The following is a 12,042-nucleotide window of genomic DNA, read 5'->3' as shown; positions in this document are numbered from 1 at the left end:
TACACAGCATTGGCCTGTTCTCCGTTATGTCTCTGTAGATCAATTCGGAGTTTCTCGTTTTCATCCTTTGTTAAGGCATAGATTGCGTCATTCCCTTTTAAAAATATTTTATGTGTAAATTAGATCATTTACGAGCTTCAAAATGTTCTTTTTATCTGATATTTTTACTACAGAAACTGTAAAGATCATTACCTGTTCTAAAGTTTCGTTAAAAATATGTGTGCCGTGTTAAACAGTATTTTTGCACAGCTGAGACCAAATAAAAATATCTGAAGTATGATAAGCTATCAAAAATGAAGCATTCTTGCAAATTCGACGAAATATTGTTCAGTATTAACAAAGTACTGGTCGAGAAAAGAACACGATATTCTCATGCATATCTATAAAGGACTGGACCTGTGCATGTGCGCGGGAAAAACATCACAAGAATCATCATGTCGAGGAAACTATTTTTTGTGACGTCTGCCATGTCTGTTCACCGATGAACCAACAAAACTGATAAATCGACCAATCAGCTCAATGAGTTGCATTAATGCCTCTATGGGTTACTACAAGTACATAACATACTATATGTGTTTTTCGAAAAAGCTAGTTTTTTAAATTGCTCTCGGAAAGACTTCATGCATTTTTCCAAGCATTTACACGCTTAAGGAGGCTCATTACACCACCATTGTTTCAACTGTTTTTTCTCTGGGGACGAATTGTAATGGTACCTCTTTAATATGACCCTGGCCTTTAAAACGCTTTATAGATAGATGAAACATGCAGTGTACAAAGAAACAGATTCATTATGCATAAAGCAAGAAGGGTTGCTTCAAAAGAAAACAAAAGGGAACAAAAGAAAACAACATCCAAATCTTCGCAAAACAAGTAATGTGCCATTTCATAGCGAAGCAGTGAGCTCTATCAATCTGTCAATCACTGACATGTTTGTATGGAAGAAATTCGATACACCCTTGTTGAAATTTAAAAAGTTAATTTCTAGCACTATTGACTGAGTTGGTGTTAATTTATATATTTGTTTAATTGATTTTAATATATTCTCTGGAATTTTAAAGTTTTGTTCTGAATTTTAGTCGTAATGTTCAAACGTTCCTTAGTGTTTTGAGTCTTGGGTAATTAGGAAAGATAACTCTTGAAAGTGGACTTTTTATGTCAAATATTTTTTAAATTGGAATTGTCATTTCGTTTAAACATTCGTCATTCAATTTGTCACATGCAATCAACTGAAATACATTCTATGTCTCTTCATATCTCATTTCTTAATGTTTTTTAAATTGGATTTTTCATTTCGTTTAAACTTTCTTCATTCAATTTTACACATGTAAGTCATTGAAATACATCCCTTGTCTCTTCAGAAAACATTTTTTAAATGTTTTATGCACAGATTAAAAAGATAATGACATTAATTGTTTTTTAGGAGAAAACTATTTTTTCTAGTAAAATTAATATTAGGTTTTATGAGGTATTTTCATTGTGTGTACCTGTCGAAAGAAGATGTCATTTAACACTGAAAGTTCTGAAATTCTGGTAAAAAAAAAAAAAAACTGGAAAAAAACATTTCACGGAAATTAGATAAAAGTTAAAAAAATCTCTGAAAAATATTTATGATATCAATACCTCCATTTGGGGCGACTTCGATTCGTACCCGAGTACGTACTCGAGGTACTTGAGTTTCAATCGAACGACCATAGTTACTACTCAAAATACGTCATCTGACCTTATGAACTCTACCCAAGCTAACCCATCCATGCAGTAGGATTACTAGAGTTTCGATATGGCGGCGTCGAAAAAAAAAAACCCCGAACGTAGGAATTATTTTTTACTAAATATTATGTTTAGCATCGTTTATCCTTAAAAGCAAACTTCGAAACGCACTTTCTACATGAACACTTTATAATTTATATGAATATATGTTTATTTGATTAGATTTTTCAGGCATACTGTCCGATAACAGCAGAGACATAAATTCAAATTCGAAACCAAAAAAGTTCAGAGCTGAAAAAGAAAAACATTTCAACTGCAGCAAAAGCTATAGAAAAAATTAATTCAACAGATGATGTCAAAATGGACCTATTCGATCGCCTTTTAAAACTCATGGAGGAAATTTATTACTCAAGCCCTAGAGGGGCTTGAGTTATCTAAAACGATGCTAGGTCATCGATTTACTCAGTTAAAAAACACGAAAAGCTATTATTTTTGTAGATTAAAATATTTCTAGAAACAAAAATGAAGCTTATCTTTAAAAAGTCTGTATACTCAAAGATATTAAGCGTTAAATAGCTGATTCTTTTCTATGGCGAATGAACAATGAGTGAAGCTCCGCAGTCGCAACAGTTTCTATACTGAGATTTCGCGCTTACCTTTGCGTAGGAATCTCAGGTAACTTTTACAGACGCCGACAAAGCATCTTTGGACGAGTCCACTGTTTACTCTGAAAGGTGACGCAGGTTACCCAATCGTTAACAAATTTTACCATGCATGGCAAGATAATGTATGGTTGTACCCCCCATATTGAAATTGCTTGTCACGGGCCTGAGAATGATGTACGTGTGCACTTTGAGTGACAGTAAAATAATAGCACAACATTAATGTTAATTAAATTCTCCCTCGTACGTTTTTTTTTTAATTTCAAAAAATCGTACTAATTATCTTCAGCTTTGGTAACGGAACCTATATATGTAACTTCTTTTGGATTTGTCCGGAATATGTTTTAGACATGCCGCACAGCCAGATGCAGCTTTTCTCATTGTCAATTACTTTTAGTACCAATTTTCATACTACATTTTTTGTACATCACTAATAGTGGGGGGGGGAGGGCAACTAGACTTTCAATTAACATTTCCTATACTATAAGTAAGGTTGCGGAAAAAAGGGGGGGCTGCCCCCCCCCCCTGTTGCTACGCCCCTGAGATGATCCCGTAGTCACGTGGATTTTTGGGAGCACGGACTTGGGAGCCCCCCCCCCCAATCCACTTTGAAAACAGATTATACTCTACCTGTAGGCTTGTAACAAGCTATTTGGACTGGTAATTATAAAATTGTGTACTTGATTAAGCAAAAATTCATCTTAAAAAGTAGTACGATTGATAATATTTATTCTAAGTAAATTCAATATATGAATTTTGTTTCATGTACACATTTAAATTTTATTCAACAGAAGATTGAACTCGATAGCCCTCATCTTATACCATTATAGGATGTTAATATACTTGTTTTATTTTCTCTACCCTTCAAACTCATATGAGTTCGCTTGAAAACCACATGTTTGTGTAAACATCCGGTCATGTGACGTCAACCAAGAGTTAATACTCGCGTTTGAATCGAGGTCGCCCTCAGTGAAAAGATAATTTCACGCGTGATTATTCCTCGGTACACAAAACATTCAACTCTGATCTGTGCTCACGTATTGACAATGTTTACAACGTGTACAACTTCGAAACATAAAGTATGCTACTCAATACACGTTCTACATCAATGCACATGAGAATTAATGTAGAGGTAATTTACAAAAAAAAAAAGAAGCTAATCTTGTCTTTTTATAAATGCATAAACTTTTAAATTTCTAAATGTAGTAATAACTGAACAACAATTAATTCAACCAGTAACATGGCAAATTTACAAATATCTGAACTGGAGTCACATTTACTTGTGGAGATTTGTGAGCTGTATTTCAAAGTCCTTTTTTTGCAAAAAAAAAACCCGAATTTGTAATGTGAGCATAGAAATTCTCAATAGTTCCAATTTTTCCTATTTTTCTCAAACACGTTTCAAAAAATTGTAAATTAGCTTTCCAGCCGTCATTTGAAATCGCATTCTTAATCTCCTTGTCCACGTGTTTGTGGTAAAAACGTAGTAGACCATCATGCTTTTCGGCTCATTCACGAGACTGGACTATTGTTTGCTGCGAGACCAAGTGATCATGAATATTTCAAGAAGAGGCGGTTTAATATCCGACTCGGAGAAAAATAATTTTTACCAAATAATATTCCATAACGTTTAAAAGTGATGGAGTGGAATTGTCTTATTTGCAGAAAGCATATAACTTATATAATTTGATAAGACACCATATGTATTTATTTCTTTAAAAATGAAACATTAGTATCTTTAAAATACCAAACAAAATCATGGTTCCTAATTTTTATCTCTTGCATCCGCATGGATGGCATCATTTCCTCTGTCTACAGATTTATCTTTCTGGATAAGGACAAGGAGCACAATGCGGGTTAGACCGGTCAGCCGATGATGCTCATTCCTTCATGGCACCTGATCCAACTATGATGTTTAAGAGGTCCATGCTTGCTCTGTTTCTGATTTGCCCTGACCTGCTCGTCAAGTTCGTCATATTTTTTGCTGAAGGGCGAACTGTGTATTAATAAATTTCATACCTGTATCGGCTCCGCCTCGCCAGGTATATAATTTACTATCCAGGTATACCATCCCGAACCCTGTGTCTAAAATACTACGTAACTAACAATGCCTACCAATCCAGTAGTTCTTAGCGGCATTCCCAAATCCTTCTTTATACCCTTTCCATGTCCTGTAAAAATCCGTCTCACCATCTTCTCGTTTCTGAATGACCTATAAACAATGATTTATATTTTTTTGCATTATTTCTTTCGAAAATAAACTCCAACCACTTCGTTATATGTAAAGTTCCAAATAAGAAGATATGCCATTATGTACTAATTTTTACTCAAGCCCTAGAGGGGCTTGAGTTATCTAAAACGATGCTAGGTCATCGATTTACTCAGTTAAAAAACACGAAAAGCTATTATTTTTGTAGATTAAAATATTTCTAGAAACAAAAATGAAGCTTATCTTTAAAAAGTCTGTATACTCAAAGATATTAAGCGTTAAATAGCAGATTGTTTTCTATGGCGAATAAACAGTTAAAAAACACGAAAAGCTATTATTTTTGTAGATTAAAATATTTCTAGAAACAAAAATGAAGCTTATCTTTAAAAAGTCTGTATACTCAAAGATATTAAGCGTTAAATAGCTGATTCTTTTCTATGGCGAATGAACAATGAGTGAAGCTCCGCAGTCGCAACAGTTTCTATACTGAGATTTCGCGCTTTCCTTTGCGTAGGAATCTCAGGTAACTTTTACAGACGCCGACAAAGCATCTTTGGACGAGTCCACTGTTTACTCTGAAAGGTGACGCAGGTTACCCAATCGTTAACAAATTTTACCATGCATGGCAAGATAATGTATGGTTGTACCCCCCATATTGAAATTGCTTGTCACGGGCCTGAGAATGATGTACGTGTGCACTTTGAGTGACAGTAAAATAATAGCACAACATTAATGTTAATTAAATTCTCCCTCGTACGTTTTTTTTTTAATTTCAAAAAATCGTACTAATTATCTTCAGCTTTGGTAACGGAACCTATATATGTAACTTCTTTTGGATTTGTCCGGAATATGTTTTAGACATGCCGCACAGCCAGATGCAGCTTTTCTCATTGTCAATTACTTTTAGTACCAATTTTCATACTACATTTTTTGTACATCACTAATAGTGGGGGGGGGGGGAGGGCAACTAGACTTTCAATTAAAATTTCCTATACTATAAGTAAGGTTGCGGAAAAAGGGGGGCTGCCCCCCCCCCCCTGTTGCTACGCCCCTGAGATGATCCCGTAGTCACGTGGATTTTTGGGAGCACGGACTTGGGAGCCCCCCCCCCAATCCACTTTGAAAACAGATTATACTCTACCTGTAGGCTTGTAACAAGCTATTTGGACTGGTAATTATAAAATTGTGTACTTGATTAAGCAAAAATTCATCTTAAAAAGTAGTACGATTGATAATATTTATTCTAAGTAAATTCAATATATGAATTTTGTTTCATGTACACATTTAAATTTTATTCAACAGAAGATTGAACTCGATAGCCCTCATCTTATACCATTATAGGATGTTAATATACTTGTTTTATTTTCTCTACCCTTCAAACTCATATGAGTTCACTTGAAAACCACATGTTTGTGTAAACATCCGGTCATGTGACGTCAACCAAGAGTTAATACTCGCGTATGAATCGAGGTCGCCCTCAGTGAAAAGATAATTTCACGCGTGATTATTCCTCGGTACACAAAACATTCAACTCTGATCTGTGCTCACGTATTGACAATGTTTACAACGTGTACAACTTCGAAACATAAAGTATGCTACTCAATACACGTTCTACATCAATGCACATGAGAATTAATGTAGAGGTAATTTACAAAAAAAAAAGAAGCTAATCTTGTCTTTTTATAAATGCATAAACTTTTAAATTTCTAAATGTAGTAATAACTGAACAACAATTAATTCAACCAGTAACATGGCAAATTTACAAATATCTGAACTGGAGTCACATTTACTTGTGGAGATTTGTGAGCTGTATTTCAAAGTCCTTTTTTGCAAAAAAAACCCGAATTTGTAATGTGAGCATAGAAATTCTCAATAGTTCCAATTTTTCCTATTTTTCTCAAACACGTTTCAAAAAATTGTAAATTAGCTTTCCAGCCGTCATTTGAAATCGCATTCTTAATCTCCTTGTCCACGTGTTTGTGGTAAAAACGTAGTAGACCATCATGCTTTTCGGCTCATTCACGAGACTGGACTATTGTTTGCTGCGAGACCAAGTGATCATGAATATTTCAAGAAGAGGCGGTTTAATATCCGACTCGGAGAAAAATAATTTTTACCAAATAATATTCCATAACGTTTAAAAGTGATGGAGTGGAATTGTCTTATTTGCAGAAAGCATATAACTTATATAATTTGATAAGACACCATATGTATTTATTTCTTTAAAAATGAAACATTAGTATCTTTAAAATACCAAACAAAATCATGGTTCCTAATTTTTATCTCTTGCATCCGCATGGATGGCATCATTTCCTCTGTCTACAGATTTATCTTTCTGGATAAGGACAAGGAGCACAATGCGGGTTAGACCGGTCAGCCGATGATGCATGATTATTCAGTTTCTATACTGAGATTTCGCGCTTTCCTTTGCGTAGGAATCTCAGGTAACTTTTACAGACGCCGACAAAGCATCTTTGGACGAGTCCACTGTTTACTCTGAAAGGTGACGCAGGTTACCCCATCGTTAACAAATTCTACCATGCATGGCAAGAAAATGTATGGTTGTACCCCCTATATTGAAATTGCTTGTCACGGGCCTGAGAATGATGTACATGTGCACTTTGAGTGACAGTAAAATAATAGCACAACATTAATGTTAATTAAATTCTCCCTCGTACGTTTTTTTTTTAATTTCAAAAAATCGTACTAATTATCTTCAGCTTTGGTAACGGAACCTATATATGTAACTTCTTTTGGATTTGTCCGGAATATGTTTTAGACATGCCGCACAGCCAGATGCAGCTTTTCTCATTGTCAATTACTTTTAGTACCAATTTTCATACTACATTTTTTGTACATCACTAATAGTGGTGGGGGGGGGGGGAGGGCAACTAGACTTTCAATTAACATTTCCTATACTATAAGTAAGGTTGCGGAAAAAAGGGGGGGCTGCCCCCCCCCCCCTGTTGCTACGCCCCTGAGATGATCCCGTAGTCACGTGGATTTTTGGGAGCACGGACTTGGGAGCCCCGCCCCCCAATCCACTTTGAAAACAGATTATACTCTACCTGTAGGCTTGTAACAAGATATTTGGACTGGTAATTATAAAATTGCGTACTTGATTAAGCAAAACTTCATCTTAAAAAGTAGTACGATTGATAATATTTATTCTAAGTAAATTCAATATATGAATTTTGTTTCATGTACACATTTAAATTTTATTCAACAGAAGATTGAACTCGATAGCCCTCATCTTATACCATTATAGGATATTAATGACACTTCCTAGTTGACTTTCTACAGCTTGAGTATCTCTGACGTTTTGTCAGTATATACTTGTTTTTATACAAATAAGCTATGGGACAAGACTAAGTAAAGTAGAATAGCTTGCACATATATAATTGTCATAGTGAAAATATGGCTAATAACCAGATCTTAAAAAACAGAAACTTGTGTTTTTCTTTTACACGGAAATCGCACTAAAACTATCCTTTAATGTTTGGTTTATGTTAAAATTAAGAATAAAGGTTTCCTTTTGAATGAAAATTATTATTTACGTGTCCATGCTGCGGAAATCATTTCTAGTTACACCCAGCTAAAGACATTATGCCATCTTGATAATATTTAGTTCATTTATTTCCATCACAAGCCCTTACATTTGTAACTGTCAAAAATTTTATACAGTTGAAGTTGAAATGGCTAAATAAAATATTTATTGATTATTTTTTAATCATTCAAAAATTCAAAAGAACTACATACTGTCCACCCTCCTCCATCCGTCGTCATGTCACAGAAGACCTCTCTCCTGGTGTCAGGGTAAATAACGTACACTCCATCTTGTCCTTTTCTACTGGGGTCTCTTTTCACAATATCTGAACAATCTTTGTATATTTTTTCTATCAAATGTATACAAGTAAAAGAAATTCAGTGGCTGATTGCATAGCACACTTTTCAGGCAAATAATTAATTTGAGATTGGAATTTTGCTGATTTATAACTAAATGGACTTTAAACCTAAATGTCTTTTTTGACCTTATTCAGTATTCTAACAGAAACTGAAGTTGTAGCCGTTACAACAGAGATATACAATATATAAATATCTTACTATGTGAAGGTAAAATAACATGTTAATTAAAGACTTAATATAAAGTCTATCAGGATAACGAATCTTGAAGAAAAAGAAAATGAACATTATTTCGAAAATGTGCGGTATGACTGATTGATTGTTAATTGCTTTACTTCCAGTTTAAGAAATTTTCACTGAAATAAAGACTGATGAAGAGCTTAAAATTTAGACCTAACTTGGCACTCAAGGCCATTGAGCAGCAAGGGTTCTTTATCGTGCTAATGCACACCGTGATACGCGGCCTCGGTTTTTAGGGGTCTGATCAGACTAATAACTTTTACTTTAAAGCGCCGAGTGCTGACGATGAAACAGTTGCTTGCTTTTTTTCCTTACTTACAATTGTATCACTTTTTAGCTCACCTGAGCCGAAAGCTTTAGGTGGAAGCATCCTCGAGTAGTGTAAAAACAAGTTTGTTCAAATCATGACCCTCGGGGATATAGTGGGACCGCAATAGGGAAATCAAAAATTTTACGTAGGAATACATAGGAAAGGGCTTTAAAAAGCTTGTTCTCAAGAACCACCGTGACAGGAGCGATAAGACCCGAGTGGAAACATCCTCAGGTAGTGTAGAACTAAGTTCGCTCATATCATGACCCCAAGGGTTAGGGCAGGGCCACAATGGAAAAAGTTTTTCATAGGAAAATATAGGAAAAATCTTCTCGAGAACCAATGGGACAGGAAAGATATAACTGAGGTGGAGGTATCCTCGGATAGGGTATGTAGAATCAAGTTCGTTGAAATTATTACCTTCGGGGATAGAGCGGGACAAAAATAGAGAATCAAAGTTTTACAGAGGAATCTTTACAAAATTAAAAAATCTGAAGAAGAGCAAAACCATGAATGGTCATATTTAAATGCAAGCATCCACAAGTAGTTTAGAAACAAGAAACAATTATGAACCCAAAAGGGCTTGGTTTAGGATTGGGCACTATTATCGATCGAAGATTATTTATAGGAAAACTCCTTTTCCATATGTTTAAGGTCTAAGCTATGTTTAGTTAAATTGATATGGAAGTACCATTATGTAGTGCACTTTCATATTCGTTCAAATAATGATTTAAGGGGGTAGGAAGGGGCCGAAATGGGGATGAAAATTCAACAAAGAACAATATAAGAAGAATCTGTTCAAGAACAGTAAAGCCATTCTATTGAATGGAAGAATTCTCACGTAGTTTAGAATTCAAGCCCTTATTTTCAATACTGAACTGATTTGTACGAGGTTTTTTTATAGCCATACGGCTCCTGTTAGCAATTACACCCTTGTTTCTATTTTCTCCTAACTAAAGAAAGTCTAATTCAAGCTTAATCAATTAAATAGACATTTCTTCAAAAACTTTTATTGATGTCATATCTTACCCTCTAAAACAGGAACACATTTACCAGCAATGCAGATTTCATCCTCAGTACAGGACTGATTCAGACAATTGCCCATATAGCGCTTAAATTAAAAAAAAAAAGGGTTTCAATTGATCAAATATCTTATTAAATTCATTCTCATTTAAATGTTAACATATCTTTCTTACCGTTGGAAAATTATTGCGTTGAACATGAAAGGCTGGGCCTTTAGTCGTAAGACTACTTTCATTCTTGAAGACAAATCTTGTGTTTAGCCGGCATATTTTTTCTTCTTGTAACCAATCCACTGAGCGACACAACGCAAACTTTAAACAAACCACCATGCACATTGCAATGTCAGCATTTGTCAAAAGATTAAAACCAGGCACTAAGGATTTCTGATAATTGTTAATAAGCAAAGTTTTCGGGTCGAATGGGTCGAAGCATTGGGAGTAGCATGTCTGAAACAAAACTAGAAATTGTCCAAAACTGTAAAGCCCAGTCATCCTCAAACGATCTCCAGATATTTTAAATTTCAAAATTATATTCGTTAGGTCCTAACAGTACATTAACTGTTTTTTCTGAATTATTTATATATAGCAGTCTCTAAGGTCTACCTATTTCAGATTGATGATGTCTCCCATGATAGTTAATACTGTAGCATATTGCTTAATAACCACAAGCGTTTATTCATCAAAATTTCAAATGGATTCGGTGAATTAAAAAGAAATCCATTTAAGTTCATAAAATATTCATAAAAAAACAAAACATCAATAATTTTTATCTTCTTGTCTTTTAAGATTATTGAAAACAGATTTTTATTACTTGTTGTATTTCAATTTTAATACTCTCTCAGGTGGTGACACATTAACATATATTTTCTGTAAGCACCAAAACATTTTTATAGGGCTTGGAAATGACATCGCCCTAATCTTCATGAAATTTGCATGACAAGTGCACTGACAAAACAAGCAATTACGATGAATGAATTACGATGAATGAAGTTTTACACGTGCACCTGGTTGTCTTTGAGACGGAACCATTAAATTTGACCATTTTTGACCTAATTAAAACGTGAAAATTGAAGAAATATAAAATCATTTTTATCGTTATCAAGTAAACTCCAACATAAGGAAGAATCAAGTTTTGAGATATACAAGGCATCTACAGAATGAACTCAGCTCTAGGGAAAGGTCTTGTGATACGAAACAGTTTCTGAAAATGTGCAAAATGGGAAATTTTGTAGTTTTTGAAAATTTTAATGTCTAATAGAAAAAATGTATCGGAAATTTTTTAGAGTGCTTTCATACTTTAGTATAAATAGCGTTATCTTTAGCAAAAATGGAGTGGGGTCAAAATACTATTGGGCAGACTGATTGTTAGGTTATTAGAAATTCTACTAATATTATTGCCGAGATCAAAGAAATGCCGTGGACATTTTTCTCTTATAAATCACGAACGTCATCAAAAAATCATCAGATCAGAAACAGGTATTAAACCTGTGCAGTTGCACAGGTTTAATACCTGTTAAGAACTTAATAATGAAATTCTTATTAAAAACACATCAATGTGTCGTCTTTTGCAGTCTAAACACTGTTTATTGCAAAGAGTAGATGATGATTGTAGGTTTCTTAAAGGTCTTACGCAAGGAAATAGCCAATCAAAATGAACTTAGTCAATTGAAGTTCCATATATATAGAGAAATTTTTTTTTTCTTTTTTCATTTTTGGCAATTTGTTTTAGGCCTACAGTATTAAAATTGGACTCATGTACTAGGAATATCATTTCTTTAGCAGAATTATCCCACTGAATTAAAAGGAACTCTTTTTTCAGGTGCGCATGATGCAACTTCCTGGATGGTGTGTAGGCTGTTTGTCAACATGTGAATCCCACGTGCATTTCGGGGTAGGTATGTTTACTGTCGATTTTCTTTCTTAAAAGCCGCATAAGGCATATTTTTTCTGATCTCAAATTTTTGCTTAAGCATTAATCTTTATTTTCTC

At 34.4% G+C, this 12,042-nt stretch overlaps 1 protein-coding gene across 1 annotated transcript; it reads right to left on the bottom strand.

Moving 5' to 3' along the window:
• Positions 1–14: 14 nt before the first annotated feature.
• Positions 15–10,136, bottom strand: LOC134277444 (veficolin-1-like; the record flags this gene model as incomplete). The annotated part of the gene is made up of 4 exons (XM_062759782.1): positions 10,061–10,136; positions 8,338–8,474; positions 4,485–4,581; positions 15–94 (listed from the first exon to the last, which is right to left on the bottom strand). Coding segments are annotated over exons 1-4 (390 nt in total), but the record flags the coding sequence as incomplete, so codon positions are not given.
• Positions 10,137–12,042: the final 1,906 nt, after the last annotated feature.

The sequence above is a fragment of the Saccostrea cucullata genome, unplaced genomic scaffold, assembly GCF_032062105.1.
Source record: "Saccostrea cucullata isolate Sc308-1 unplaced genomic scaffold, CSIRO_AGI_Scuc_v1 ctg10709, whole genome shotgun sequence".
NCBI lineage: Eukaryota > Metazoa > Mollusca > Bivalvia > Ostreida > Ostreidae > Saccostrea > Saccostrea cuccullata.
This window is presented reverse-complemented; position numbering and strand designations above follow the sequence as displayed.